The sequence below is a fragment of the Psammomys obesus genome, unplaced genomic scaffold (assembly GCF_907164565.1).
Source record: "Psammomys obesus unplaced genomic scaffold, mPsaObe1.curated_primary_1811, whole genome shotgun sequence".
NCBI classification, from domain to species: Eukaryota; Metazoa; Chordata; class Mammalia; order Rodentia; family Muridae; genus Psammomys; species Psammomys obesus.
This window is the reverse complement of record NW_026591643.1, coordinates 2,619,507-2,635,174: the sequence shown is the minus strand read 5'-3', so window position 1 is coordinate 2,635,174 and position 15,668 is coordinate 2,619,507. Positions and strand designations below refer to the sequence as shown.

The 15,668-nt window shown below is 40.1% G+C and overlaps 1 protein-coding gene across 1 annotated transcript in view; it reads left to right on the top strand.

Annotated features, from left to right (window-relative positions):
* The first annotated feature begins 3,210 nt into the window (after positions 1 to 3,210).
* LOC129680148 (transmembrane emp24 domain-containing protein 11) overlaps positions 3,211 to 15,668 on the top strand; it is a 22,436-nt gene continuing 9,978 nt past the window's right edge. Inside the window, exon 1 of the mRNA XM_055611718.1 lies at positions 3,211 to 3,377. Within this exon, the coding sequence (XP_055467693.1) occupies positions 3,254 to 3,377 (124 nt within the window). The 5' untranslated portion in view covers positions 3,211 to 3,253. The remainder of the gene's footprint in view (positions 3,378 to 15,668) is intronic.

Below are 15,668 nucleotides of genomic sequence, written 5' to 3'. Positions count from 1 at the left end.
ACAAGGAACAGGACCGGAGCCTACCACAGAGGACCTCTGAAAGACTCTACCCAGCAGAGTATCAAAGCAGGATATTGAAGCAAATACTGAGACTCACAGTCAAACTTTAGGCAGAGTGCAGGGAATCTTACAGAAGAAGGGGGACATAGAAAGACCTGGAGGGGTCAGGAACTCCACAATAAGACCAACAGAGCCAAAAAAAATCTGGGTTCAGGGGGTCCTGCAGAGACCAGTATGCCAACCAAGGACCATGCATGGGGAGGACCTAGACTCCTTGCTCAGTTGTAGCCCATAGGCAGCTTGATCTCCATGTAGGTACCTTAGTAAAGGGAGCAGGGACTGTCTCTGACATGTCAGTGGCCAGCTCTTTGATCACATTCTCCTGGTGGAGGGGCACAGCCTTGCCCAGGCCACAGAGGAAGAGGATACAGCCAGTCCTGAGACCTGATAGGCTAGAGTCAGATAATAGGGGAGGAGGACCTCCCCTATCAGTGGACTAGGGGAGGGGTATAAGGGGAGAAGAAGGAGAGGTGGGACTGGATGGGCTACAGCTGGGATACAAAGTGAATAAATTGTAATAAATAATCAGTAAAAAAAAGAAAAGAACTCATTCACTCTAAGCTATTAGCCTATCTGGTGTCTAGGTTGAAATTCACTTACCAATATTTTAATAGAATAGGCTACCTCTTGTTGATTGTTTTTCATGTTGATTTCATCCTATGAAAGTGTATTATGAAGGACCTACAGTGAAACTGCTTAAATCATTGGCAGCTTTGGCCTTTGGTGAGACTCTAGGGCCATAATTCATTTCAAATGTTCCGAGGATACTCTTCTCTGACTTACATCGCCCTGTCTAGCTACTGATTGTGTCTATAAGGGTTTCTAAAACAACCCACTTTATTGCTTTCATAACATGCTGATTAGCAGGCCATTCATAGACTACAGAACCTTCACAACAACATCCTCATGTAAAACAGAGTTTACCACTACAAGGAAGCAAGAATTAAACAAAGGCTATTTAAAAACAATTATTGTGGATTGAGACAAAGAAGGGATAGATTTAAAGTTAAAAACAATCTTTATTATTCACTCTTCAAGAAGCTAAAATACTGCCAGTGCAATAATGGTTACATAATTTATAATTATGACACACAGTAGACAATATCATGTTCCATAAAGCCATGATTACAGAGTTTTGACTTTGGCTGATGATGAACAATCACTGCTTGGCATAAATACTTATCTAGCAAATTAACATTGCTACAGTAATTTGTATCTTGAATTTGGTTCCATTATAAAGTTTTATTTATGTATTTATTTGTTTATTTATTTATTTAATGTAGATGAGTGCAGGTATGCCTGCACGCCAGAAGAGATCTTCTGTGGTTGCCAGGAATTGACCTCTGGTAGAGCACATGGTGCTCTAAACTGCTGAGCCATCCCTCCAGCTCCAGTTCCATTATAATTAGCAAATATTTTGATAGTTCTAGCTGAAACATTGCTGCATGCATAGCTTATTTCCAACAAACTCTTTAGTGAATATAGGTCTATTTTTACAGAGAAATAGTTACAAATTCATAACAAAGTGTATGATTACCTGGTGTGACATTTCTGAAGTTTCACAAGGATTGAACATTGGTCAAAGATTTTATATATTCTTCATACTGAAAGACATTTTGTTTGCTCAAATCCAGGGATAGCAAATTAACTTTGATATTTATTAAAGGATTTCTGCCAAGTTTTCACATGCATGGATTTTCTTATATCTTCTAAAAAGGGAATTTGTAGTAAAGGCTTTCCTACATGCTTTACATTTATAATGCTTTTACCCAGTACAGATTTTGTGGTGAAGTTTAAGACATTAGTAAAAGGCTTTCCGCATTCTTTATATTTATAAAGTTTTCCTCCTGTATAAATTCTGTAATGATCTCAAAGATTTGAGGGCCGAGTAATGGTTTTGTATATTCTTCATACTTTGAGAGACCTTTTGTTTGCTGAAATCCAGAAATAGTAAATTAACTTTGACATTTAATAAAATACTTTGACAAGTTTTTCACCTGCATGGATTTTCAGTTAACTCTAATCCCAATCAGTCTCACCCTAATCCTGACCCCTAATTTAATTACTGATACAGAAGATGTTAGTCCCTCTAATTTATGTCAGAATGATTGCTGTTGACTTCTTTTTATTGGTATTTTAATCTATGAAAGTCTACAAATGTTTAAAAATAAAAGGCTTTTAAAACCCAGCCATGGTGGTGTACATCTATAATCCTGGTATTCAGGAGGCTGAGAGAAGGATCATGAATTGGAAGCCAATTGGGGCTACTTTAGAAGTTGAACATCATCCTGACCTATATAGCAAGACCATTTCTCAGAAAAAAAAGACAAGGAGGAGGACCAGAAGGATCAAGCGCTAAAGGATGAGAAGAGGAAGGAGGAGAAAGAGAAGAAAAAGAAGAAGGGGGGAGGAAGAGGAGACTGAAATAAACCACTGGCTAGGGGATGTAGCTCAGTGATAGAGTGCTTGCCTAGCATAAAAGGGGTTTCAAGTTCAACTTGTACTACCATAGAAAGGGGAGATTATACCAGATAGAGCCCTAATGGATCATTAAGGGACTGTCACTGACCATCTGAGTCTTCTCAATGCAGTGCCTCACTTAAAATCAAGGCTTTTCCCACTTTTCAGTACAGAGAAGGGAAACTATAGGACCTAATGGCTTGAAAGGCCCCAGGAAGCTTCCAAGCCACCAAGTTTCTCAAACACTCTAGTCACAGAAACAATTACTCCTTCTAGCCTTACTTCCCCGTGTTCTTTCTGCTCCCCATATCAATCTCCCTTTTGTCCTTTCCTTCCCCTCATTCCTCCTCCTCCACAACAGCCATGTGGTGGAGGCAACCAGAAAATTTGAGGTTGGTCACCTGGCCCTGAGATCCACCATAGGATCCGTGTGAAAGAGGGTGCTCAAGCTTCTTCCAGCTGACGGACCTGACAATAACCATCACTCTATCACAACATCTTCAAAAACAAGAAGATTGAAAGGAGCCCCCTGGAAAGTCTCCAAAATCTAAATGTCTTTTTATCTGGATCAATGGGGTTTACAGCACTTATCTGCCCAGGTGTAGGCACCAACTGTAATTTCTCACAAAAATCAATTTTACAAAATCACTCAGTGAAACACACTTAATAAACAGTCACTTGTTACTGGTCTACTTCAAAGAAAGGATCATCTGGAACAGCTAATACTGTAGAGATGCAAATGCAGACAATTCTTTTATGTTTTAGCTTTTCATTTTCAGTTGCTTTTTATTTCCATGCTGGAGAGCGAGAGGAGAAGTGTATAATAGAAGACATTCCAAGTGACACACTGGTAACCGGTGAGTAAGACAGACTCTTCTGCTGAAGGCTGGTGCCAATGCCACCATACGGTGGAGCACTAATCTGACAGCTGTATTATTCAGCAGCGGTGACAACGCTCTGATAGTAAGTTACAAAACTCATGTGAAAATTTTCTTGAGGTGAATTATATAATACATAAAACAGAAGGCCTAATTCTGACACCTCAGAAACTAAGTTTGATTTGTTTTATGGAGGTCATATTCCCTCAAGTAGAAAATCTCTGGTGTCACTTAGCAAATCATGATTGACTATGCGGAACATAGATGAGGATTTCTGACTGCTCTAGCAAAGCAGAACATACAGCCTGAGTCTACATGCATCCAGCTTCCTGGCGCTCAGTGAAACTGTGAGAAGAGAGTACCATGAGGGAGTCATGCTTTCAGAGCCTGACTTTGCCAAGCACATTGTCACCACAGTGACTTCCAGATGCTCCTAGAGGCGAGCACGTTGCTACACAGGTGAGCATCAGCCATCTTCTGAGGAAGACATAAGCATTCAGTAGTTTCAACATCATATTGAAAGCACAATTTTTCTAACATGTAAATATGAATCAATATAAAATTTTCTGATTTTAATGCAAGGAGAAAATAAAATCTAAATGTAACATGATTCGTCACTAATATTGGTTATGTATTTTCATATTCTACTCTCTTTTATTGATTGATATCGAATCATCTCAGTTCATCTTGACCATTATTCAGTATTGTATTTTCAAGAATAATAATTTGGTTTGAAAAATTAAACTCAACAAGCATGTGAGGCAGAACTTGTAGCAAGCAAAATGGAAAGGAAAACTATAGACTCTATATCGTCTAGTGGGAAACAGTGCTGCAGCCCTCCATTCTGTTAGCCACAGAGGGAAGAAGTTATTTTCGAGGCTGGGGAGTTTGAACGATAGGCTGGGCCCCGATCTGACCTGATGCCTAACACTGAGCACAGCCCTCTGCTTCTGTGCATGGTAAAGCAATGGCGATGATGCGGCAACACATTCTCCTCTGGACTGTGAGGGTGTGGGGCTAGCACACAGGAGACACCAGTGTCTGCTCAGTGTGTCCTCGGAGAGTACCTGGGTAAATCCTAGTACAGATGACCATTTTCCTCGTAAGTTGTGAACTTTCCCACTTCCACGTCAAGAGGCGTAGCGGAGGTAGAGGGACGAGTGACCAGTACGCTGGTGGCAGCAAGCTGAAAAGCCACCAGGCCCCTCGAGTTGTTGAAGGGGGAGGTCGGCGTGACAGCATAGTGCCCCGACAGCCGCCTGAGGAGACACTCCACAGCCCCTCTCTTCAAAGTGCCTAGCTCTGCCCAAGCTCTAGATAACTCATCTTCCTCACCTTCAAACCTCTTTTTTCCCAACTATGGTCTCCTCAGGCATCAGCTGACACAGCTATGCAGACTGAGTTAATTTTCTTAAATTCAACTTTAACTATAGAAAAATTTGAAATGTGTCAGGTGGCATGTTTTGAAAAACAAACAAACAAACAAATTACCCCAAAGACAAACAGACAATAGAAACATAACCATACACTATTCAGAAAGGGACTTAAATAATTTTAACTTTTAAAAATAACAGGGAAATAGATGAAAATAATGAGCATATATTTAACTACAGGAATCTTTTAAACACACACAAATATACACATAAGAACTGGGAACTACAATGTCTGAAACTAGGAACTCGTGGAATGGATTCAATAAAAGATGGGGAGAAACAGCAAGTGAAGGAGACAGGATTACCAAACTAGAAGAGGCCTCAACAAGAAAAGGAATGAAAGACCAGGAAAGCAGAGAGACAAGGAGGAGCCAGGCAGATGACCATCTCATACCTGAATCCCAATAGACAAGAGAGAAGGTAATATAAAAAGAAACGTGGCAACTGAGGAAGCTCAGGGAGCTCGGTGTGCCCAGAGAAGGGAGGTGCAGGGAGCTGCACCCAGGCACCACAACCCAGAGCCTTCTCTGCTGAACCACTACCAAACTTTTGGATATTCCAGACAATGCATTAATTCTTTTTTTTTTTTTTTTGAAACATGGTTTCTCTATGTAGCCTTGGCTGTCCTGGACTTGCTTTGTAGACCAGGCTGGCCTCAGACTCACAGCAATCTACCTGTCTCTGCCTCCCTGTGTGCTGGGATTAAAGGCGTGCACCACCACATCCAGTTTACTAATACAAGTCTTAACATTTATTTTTTAAATCCCCATTCTGAAAATATTTTATTGTATGCTTATTTTTGTTTATGGCATGTTATGAACTCCTCTGCTTAAAGCCAGACTCTGACTTAGCTCCATTTGCTGTGGAACACACCAGGGAGAGGTTCACTGGACTCAGACAGACTTGCCTGTGCTGCCTGTTGTCAACCAAGACTCTGTTTTTACATCCTTGGTCCACTGAACTGAAAATCCTGCAGAGGCGGTGATAATCCTCAGCTTTCCATGGTGTATACATGATAGCAAAGGCAGTATCAAACACACCACAGTAAGAATGATATAAAAAATATACTCATCTTTATGTTGAAGTTAATAGTGAGATGCAAATACATGCCTAAATCTGTGAAACCTTGGACTATGTCCCAAGGTCCCATAAGTACAGCAATAGCACATATGATATGTGTACTGTCTCCTTCCAGGCCTTACTGCTAGTGGAGTCTCATAAAATGAACCCATCTAGAAAGTTCAGGAATTGACCTGTGCCAATCATCACACTATGTTTTTCTCATTAAGACTAAGCACAGACCACAAGGGAGCTACAAAATCTACCACATTACAGAGAGAGTCTTTGACTGTCTGATAGCTGGTGACTGAGCCATTTCAGTTATCAGAGGACAAAATGTCCCTGGACAGAAAAGCACCTGGCATGTCCCTGACTTGCTACAGGTGCTCTGTCAAGGTTGGCTCCCACCTTCTGGACTTTGTCTCTAATGCTGCTAACTTGGCTTCTGGTTCCTGTTCTAAGCATGATGGAGAAGTTAGGTATGCTTTCAGTTCCAATCCTTTAAGGAATGGAAAGATGCCTGAGAATCACAAGCCTGAGTTGTCTGCTGGAAGCTGAGAAGTGGACAATACAGGACTTGTCAACTAAAGGAACTACAGCAAGTCTGGCATGAGAAAGCCTTGCCTGGAAACTCCTATGACACATTATGTGTATTGGATGTTGTTTCCCTTAGTTTTACTTGTAAATAAATTATAGACAATTCTGTGTGAAAAGAAGTTGAAGCCATTTTCGATGGTACAAAGGAGCCAGGGGCAGTGAGACAAGCAGGAAAGCTGCATCTGCAATTACTTTGGCCTGGAAAGGTCCGTAGAGATCTTTTCTCATTTCTTTATCCCTTTAAAAAATGTTTAATTCTTGTTTTTAATTCTCTATGTATGTTGGGGGGGGTATGCACATGACTGTGCTTCCCTGGTGAGGCCAGAAGAAGGACTCAGATCATTAGGAGCTGCAGTTCCAGGCAGTTGCAAGGCACCTGATGGAGATACTGGAAACTGAAGTCCAGTATTCTGGAAGAGCGAGCAAGAGCGCTTAACCATTGGGCCTTCCCTCTAGCTTCTCCTTTCTTTTCATCCTTCCTTTCATTTTCTAAAAATGAGGCAGCCAGCCCCTTGTAACAAGGAAAGACTGGGAGACAGAAAGATTTGTTGGGAAGACGTGGTCATACTGTGAAGAGAGACTACTAAAGAAAGACACTGCCGAACGTGAGGACGCCTGAATACACCTTTCCTTGAAAAGGGTTCTGATCGTATTATATCCCCGGGCATAAGTACAACTTGGATTTTAAGTACAAGTCTTATTACAGACCACGAAAGAGCAGAAGAATGGCATATTAAATAGATAATGTCCAAACTCCAGTAGGACAGACCCCATTCAGGACTCTGGAGGTCTTACTTCAACACCCTGTATTGAGAGCTCTCTGCAGCAGAGCCTGATTCAAGGAATTCAAATACCAGTGATTTGCTAAGGAAAGGCTCTCATAGGGGAGGGAAGATGCTTAGGAGCAAATTCAGATCACTAACACCCATCCCCAGTTCTGGGGAACATAAAAACATGCAATAACCAGTATGACCAATAACCACATATGACCCAGAAATCCTTGCCTAAGTTTATAACTCAGAGACTCAGAAGCAAGACCCTAAAGAGAACCTTCGGTGCCATTGTTCACAGCAGCATTCAATAATAAAAAAGGAGATAGGGAAATGCATGGACAAAACTGAGAATTTTAACTACTGAAATTAAAAAAAAAAACAACAATTATACATACAAGAACTGGGAAATACAATCTGAGACAGAAGATGGCAAGAAGAGATTAGTGAAGGAGACTGTCTTATCAAAGCAGAATAGCCCTCAAAACTAAAGGAATGAAAGACCAGAAAGGAGTGGAAGAGCGATGAGGGAAAGTGCTTCCTTTACTCTGTACATTTTGAAGCCCTTTGCCATGCTGTGAGCATGGTGACAAAGCACCTTGCCCCCAGGGAAAAGCGTGTGGGAACTTCTGTCCCAGGGTTGTTCACTCAATCTTCTTCACTGACCCCGGTCCCAGACTTTCTCCTCCCATAACCATTGCTTCCCTTCTGACATCTGCTGACTACACCGGACATGACCTCCCCTCCCTTTGTTATTCCTGCTTGCCTGAGGAGTGAAGTTATGTACTTAGGGCTAGAAGAATCTGGACAAAAACAAGCAGAAATTACCCTCTACTCATTCTTAGAATGCAATATTACTGGAATACTGGAATTTTAAATACTGGCATTCATCAGCTGAAAATCCCTCATTTAGTGTATTAAGGAGACACTTAAATTCACTCTACAAATATTTACTGAACCTCTACCATGTATCTAAACACTGCGCTAGGCTTATTATATAATCCATAGGCCCAGAGATTATTTTTTTAAAGACTTAATTTATTTATGATCTATACCTGTCTGCATATACACCTGCAGGCCAAAAGAGGGCAGCAGATCTCTCTATAGATGGTCATCAGCCACCATGTTGTTGCTGGGAATTGGACTCCGGACCTCTGGAAGAGCAGCCAGTGCTCTTAACCTCTGAGCCACCTCTCCAGCTTGAGATTATTTTTTTAATGATGAATAAAATGTCTCTTGCTCTCTAGCACCTCAAAGAATCTAGATGTGTGCATACTTTGTTACCAAAAGGCATGCACAAAAACAAACATACTGGCAATAACAGCTCCATTGGGGGCTGTGGTTGGAATGGAAATGAGAAAGGTCTACAAAAATAAGATGTGGCCACTGATAGACCAGTGGCACTCTAACCACCTCAGCAAGTGGCAGTCAGAAAAGGTAAGCTACAAAGGGGCGGGATTTGGTGATTTAAAAAAGCAAAAAACAGAGATTCCATACACAGCAAGACACCAAGCAAGCCTAAGCAGGAAAGATGCAACAAGAACCAGAAATTTCTGAGAATGGAAACACAACAGACTTCTAGGTGGTCATATATTTAGAAAGTTCCTGTCCCTATTCAAGAAATGAATTTGTTTTTCCAGCAGCCTTCAGCTACCTCAGCAGAAATCCATTGTCACTTTTTGGGACCTGCTGCCTAAACTGTCCATGTGCACTTAAAAGCTAATGTATGTTCTGCTGTTGTCTCACACACTGATCTCCAAATGTCAAGAGGCTCTGTTGGTGTTGCAGTTTTTCCACGTCCTTGTTGACTTTATGTCCAATTACATGAAGTCCTTAGAAGGCTGTGAAAACATCAATAATATGGATTTGCTTAGTTCTTATTTAGATTCTATTTTCTTTATCCCATGTGTTTGGAAGCCCTATCATTTGGTGAACTTATGACAATTATATCTCTTCTACTTCTATGTGATGTCTCTTATCTCTACTAAGATTTTGCTCTAACATCCAGTTTATTTGAGCCATTCAGGCTTTTATTAAGTCATGCCAGAGTACCTAACAATAAGACTATGCTAAAAATTATTTCCTCAGACTGCATTATAATTGGGTTGTAAAAGTCCATTCCTACAAACTTTATCTAATCTCTGTTTAGGCTATATTACATTCCATGTAATTATTAATAGCCAAAGTTATGTCTGCTACTTCATTAATTTTACATTCTTTTTAGTCTTCTGGTTTCCATTTCCTCACTACCTGTAGTTTGCATGAATGTTTTATATATTATAAACATATAAATATATAACATATATTTTATAATATATTGTATATATTATATATTTATATTATAAAATATATAAATATTTTATATTATACATATGATATATATTATTTATATATTACTTTATATATTATATTTATATTATAAAGTGTTTTTACTATATCTTTCTATAGATTTATTACTTATTAATATCTCTTAGTATGACTATCATTTTAAGAGAAACATTTAAGAGAAACATAGTCTACCATTTGTAATTGTCTTAAATATTATCTCCATATACACTGAAAGGCACAGCATTGTTAAAACTTGGGTTTTAAATGTCAGCCACTTTAAACTGTCACCTTAAAAAGTGGTGTAATTAAAAAAAAAAAAACTCAAACAATTGACTTTACCAATAAAGACTGGGGAGTCAGATGCTGGGATGAAAGCCTACTAACCAGAGAATAGAAGGAGCTACAAAATTAGAACAGATTGCTAGAGTTAGTTTGAGGCCAAGCAAAGCTATTCGGTGAGAAAACTGAGAGAAGCCAGGCTGAATCAGTCAGCTTGGAGAGGAGCCAGAACAGCTGAGTTGAGCCAGGTAGCAAGAGTTCAGAACTAGAAAGGATGAGCTTATTCAGCAGGGAGTCTGGGAGGTTGAGACATTCTAGGCCTAGGTCAGCAGACAGAGGCAGTAGGCCTCCACAGTGGCGATTACATCAGAAAAACAAAAGGTACTTTCACAGAGTGGAGAATGGCAGGTGTGGTGGTGTGGCCCCAGCACTCAGAAGGCAGAGGAGGCAGATTTCTGCGAGGCTGGCCTAGTCTACATACTGTGTTCAAGGCCAGACAAAGAAACATAGTAAAACCGTGGGATTAAAGGTGAACACCACATGCCTGGTTAAGAATTCTTTCTTTTTCAATTATTTTTATTAATTACAGTTTATTCACTTTGTATCTCGCCTGTAGGCCCCTCTCTCCTCCCCTCCCAATCCCACCATCCCTCCCTCTTCTCCACCTATGCCCCTCCCCCAGTCCACTGATAGGGAAGGTCTTCCTCCCCTTCCTTCTGACCCTAGTCTATCAGGTCTCATCAGGACTGGCTGTACTGTCTTCCTCTGTGGACTGGTAAGGCTGCACCCCCCTCTCAGGGGGACGTGATCAAAGAGCCAGCCACTGAGTTCACGTCAGAGACAGTCCCTGTTCCCTTTTTTTTTCTCTCTCTCTCCTTGTGGAGCTCCTGTTCTCTCCAGGTCTTACTATTTCCCACTTCTTCCATAAGATTCCCTGCACTCTGCCCAAAGTTTGGCTATAAGTCTCAGCATCTGCCTCAATACCCTGCAGGGTGGAGTCTTTCAGAGGCCTTCTGTGGTAGGCTCCTGTCCTGTTCCCTGTTTTCTCCCTCTTCCGAGGTCCGTCTCATTTGCCTTTCTGAATGAGGATTGAGCATCTTAGACAGAGTCCTCCTTCTTGATTAGCTTCCTTAGGTGTACAGATTTTAATATGATTATCCTATATTATATGTCTACTTTCCACTGCTGAGTGAGTATATACCCTGTGTGTCTTTCTGCTTCTATGATAACTCACTCAGGATGATCTACAAACATGGTTAAGCAAATGTCCTTGTATACTTGAGTATCTTAGCTATTCTGATGGGTGTAAAGTGAAATCTCAGGGTCGTTTTGATTTGCATTTCCCTGATGACTAAGGACATTGAGCATTTCTTTAAGTGTTTCTCTGCCATTCGATATTCCTCTACAGAGAATTTTGTTTAGCTCTGTACCCCATTTTTTAATTGGGTTACTTGATTTGTTGCTGTTTAACTTCTTGAGTTTTTTAAATTTTTTAAATTTTTATTAATTAGTTTATTCTCTTTGTATCCCAGCTGTAGTTCCTCCCCCATCCCTTCCCAATCCCACCCTCCCTCTCCCTACTCCTATGCTACTCTCCCAGTCCAATGATAGGGGAGGTCCTCTTCCCCTTCCTTCTGATCCTAGTCTATCAGGTCTCATCAGGACTGGCTTCTTTGTCTTCCTCTGTGAACTGGTAAGGCTGCTCCCCCTTCAGCAGGAGGTGATCAAAGAGCCAGCCCATGTCAGAGACGGTCCCTGTTCCTATTATTGGGGAACCCTCTTGGACACTGAACTGCTATGGCCTACTTCTGTGCAGGGGTTCTAAGTTATCTCCATGAATGGTCCTTGGTTGGAGTATCAGTCTCAGAAAAGAACCCTGTGCCCAGATATTTTTTGGTTCTGTTGCTCTCCTTGTGGAGCTCCTGTCCTCTCCAGGTCTTTCTATCTCCCCCTTCTTTCATAAGATTTCTTGCACTCTGCCCAAAGTTTGGCTATGCATTTCAGCATATGTTTTGATACCCTGCAGGGTGGAGTCTTTCCTCTGTAATAGGCTCCTGTCCTGTTCTGTTTTCTCCCTCTTCCGATGTCCGTCTCATTTGCCTTTTTGAATGAGGATTAAGCATCTTAGCCAGAGTCCTCCTTCTTGATTAGCTTCTTTAGGTGTACAGATTTTAATATGATTATCCTATATTATATGTCTAATATCCACTTATAAGTGATTATATATCCTATGTGTCTTTCTGTTTCTGGGATACCTCACTCAGGATGATCTTTTCTAGATCCCACCATTTGCCTGAAAATTTCATGATTTCCTTGTTTTTAATTGCTGAGTAGTATTCCGTTGTGTAAATGTACCACAATTTCTGTATTCATTCCTCCGTAGAGGGACATCTGGCTTGTTTCCAGGTTCTAGCTATTATGAATAAAGCTGCTATGAACATAGTTAAGCAAATGTCCTTGTTGTATACTTGAGCATATTTTGGATATATGCTTAGGAGTGGTGTAGCTGGATCTTGAGGTAGCACTGTTCCTAATTGTCTGAGAAAACGCCAGATTGGTTTCCAAAGTGGTTGTGAAAGTTTACATTCCCACCAGCAATGGAGGAGGGTTCCCCTTTCTCCACATCCTCTCCAGCACGTATTGTCACTTGAGTTTTTGATCTTAGTTATTCTGATGGATATAAGGTGAAATTTCAGGGTTGTTTTGATTTGCAGTTTCCTGGTGACTAAGGATGTTGAGCATTTCTTTAAGTGTTTCTCTGCCATTCAGTGTTCCTCTATGGAGAATTCTCTGTGTAGCTCTGTTCCCCATTTTTTAATTGGGTTACTTGATTTGTTGCTGTTTAACTTCTTAAGTTCTTTATATATTCTGGATATTAGCCCCCTGTCAGATATAGGGTTGGTGAAGATCCTTTCCCAATCTATAGGCTGTTGTTTTGTTCTGATGATAGTGTCCTTTGCTTTACAGAAGCTTTTCAGTTTCATGAGGTCCCATTTATTGATTGTTGCTCTTAGAGCCTGTGCTGTTGTTATTCTGTTCAGGAAGTTGTTTCCTGTGCCAATGAGCTCAAGGCTCGTCCCCACTTTTTCTTCTAACACACTAGGTTTAGTGTGTCTGGTTTTATATTGAGGTCTTTGATCCACTTGGACTTTAGTTTTGTGCAGGGTGATAAGTATGGATCTATTTGCATTTTTCTACATGTAGACATCCAGTTAGATGAGCACCATTTGTTGAAGATGTTATCTTTTTTCATTGTATGGTTTGGGCATCTTTGTCAAAACTCAGGTGTCCATAAGTGTATGGATTTATTTCAGGGTCTTTTATTCGATTCTATTGATCTACCAGCCTGTTTCTATGACAGTACCATGCAGTTTTTACTATTGTTGCTCTATAGTACAGCTTAAGATCAGGGATGGAGATACCTCCAGAAGATCTTTTATTGTAGACGATTGTTTTAGCAATTCTGGGTTTCTTGTTATTTCATATGAAGTTGAGACTTTTTCTTTCAAGGTCTGTAAAAAATTGTATTGGTAATTTGATGGGAATTGCGTTGAATCTGTAGATTGCTTTTGGTAAGATGGCCATTTTTACTATGTTAATCCTGCCAAGCCATGAGCATGGGAGATCTTTCCATCTTCTGATATCTTCTTCTAATTCTTTCTTCAGAGACTTAAAAAATTTTTTATACAAGTCTTTGACTTGCTTGGCTAGGATCACACCAAAGTACTTTATGTCCTTTGTGGCTATTATGAAGGATGATGTTTCCCTAATTTCTTTCTCAGTCCTTTTGTCTTTTGTATACAGGAGGTCTACTCATTTTTTTGAGTTAATTCTGTATCCAGCCACTTTGCCGAAGATGTTTATCAGCTGTAGGAGTTCCCTGGTAGAGTTTCTGGGGTCGCTCATACTATCATATCATCTGCGAATAGTGATACCTTGACTTCTTTTGGTTAAGAATTCCTTTGATTCTGTTCTTGAGTTTCTTAATATTAACTTTCCATTGATCTAAGACTATGCTCAAGACTACTTTGTTGCACATAGGATTATGATTAGCATTCTCTCAGTGTCAGAGCATCTGCCACCACGTGAGGTGTTTCTGCTTCTGGTGTAATTCACTATCACTGACCCTTGTTAGTCATGATCTACTTCTTTCCTACAATGGCTCAGTTTTTTTTTTTTCTGGTGTTTAATTTTGGATTGTGATGTACAAGGAGATGGATTTTTTTTCAGAGGCTAGTTCTGTTGGGGTATGCTGAATTTCTTGAATCTGTAAGTTTAGTCATTATTTTCTCCAGTTTTCTTGGCCTTACATTCTTTTTCTTTTCCTCTGGAACCCCACAAATTTTAGACTTTTAATCATTGTTTTGTAGTCTATCAAGGCCTATTAAAACATCATTCTTCTCCATTTTTCAGGCTTAATTTTTCTTACTGCTCTAGTTTTGCCTCTAATTCTTTCCAATCATTCTTGCTTTTTTATTGAGTCTATTCAGCAAGGTGGGGCTTTTCTAAATTTAAATACTGTATTTTCCTGTTCTAATGTGTTCATTTTGTTCTTCTCATAACTTCTATTTTTCAATTTATTTCAAGAGTGTTCATACTCCTGGTTAAAAACATTTTATGACAGGTGCTTTAAATTTTTGTCAGATTATTGCCAACAGCATCATCTTGGTACTGGTTTTAGGTAACTGTCTTTCCTCAATCAAGTTGAAATTTTCCTGGTTCTCCACAGAGCAACTGATTTATATTTTAGACTTTTTAACTATTATGCTACAACTCTGGTTCCTATTTAACAACTTAGATTCAAAATATGCATCCAAGTTTGTTTTATGGACTATTCTAATGTATTGCCATGACCTAACACAGGTTGGATTTTTTTTTCTCCAGCTCTCTCCTCTTTGAAATCCTCCTAGCTCTTCATGTAGAAGAAAGTTACTCCATGTTATTTATTCAGTGTGGGGTAGGTATCTTTCTAGGTCTTCACCTCAGCCTCTCCATAGCTGAAGCATCTAGTGTACAGGATGCAATTTCTTTCAGACAATTCATCTGGCCCCCAGTCCATGCAGTAGATCATGCAACATCAAAGGTGTTTTGTTCTCCAGAGATACACCTCCTTCCCTGCAAATTACAAGATTTTCTTATGTACAGACTAGAATATGTAAATATGGGAAAATCAAACAGATTAAATACCTGTTGAGTTGTGCTGAGTCCTGAGGTCCTGAGGCAGTTTACCTTTTTTCTTTACTTTTTACTCTTATGGTGGTTGTTTCATACCTTTTCCTGGAGTTTAGTTGTAACTAGCAAGAAGAGTAGGGTAGAAGGTATTTACTTTTTCTTGTCCAGATTCATCAATAATATTGTGTAAATAACATGTTGTAATGGACCATTCTAAAGCGTATTGAGCATATATTACATGTATGATTAACAAACTTAAAGGAGGGATGGAAGGAAGCCAGTGTTGTGAAAAAGCTTCCTAAGCCTTAAGGCCCTGAAGTACAAGCAGGAGCCAAGTGTGGGCTGCAAGTGTCTCATCTTGGGAGCCCCGCCCCCTGGTATCCCCAAAGGAGATTTCTCTTAGTTAGGCTTTCTATTGCTGCGATAAAACACCATGACCAAAAAGCAAGTTGGGGAGAAAAGGGTTTACTTAGCTTACACTTCCATATTTCTATTTGTTCATTATTGAAGGAGGCCAGGACAAGAACTCAAACAGGGCAAACAGGATCCTGAAGGCAGGAGCTGAGGCAGAAGCCATGGAAGGTACTGCTTACTGGCTTGTTTCCCCTGGCTTAGTCAGCCGCCTTCTTATG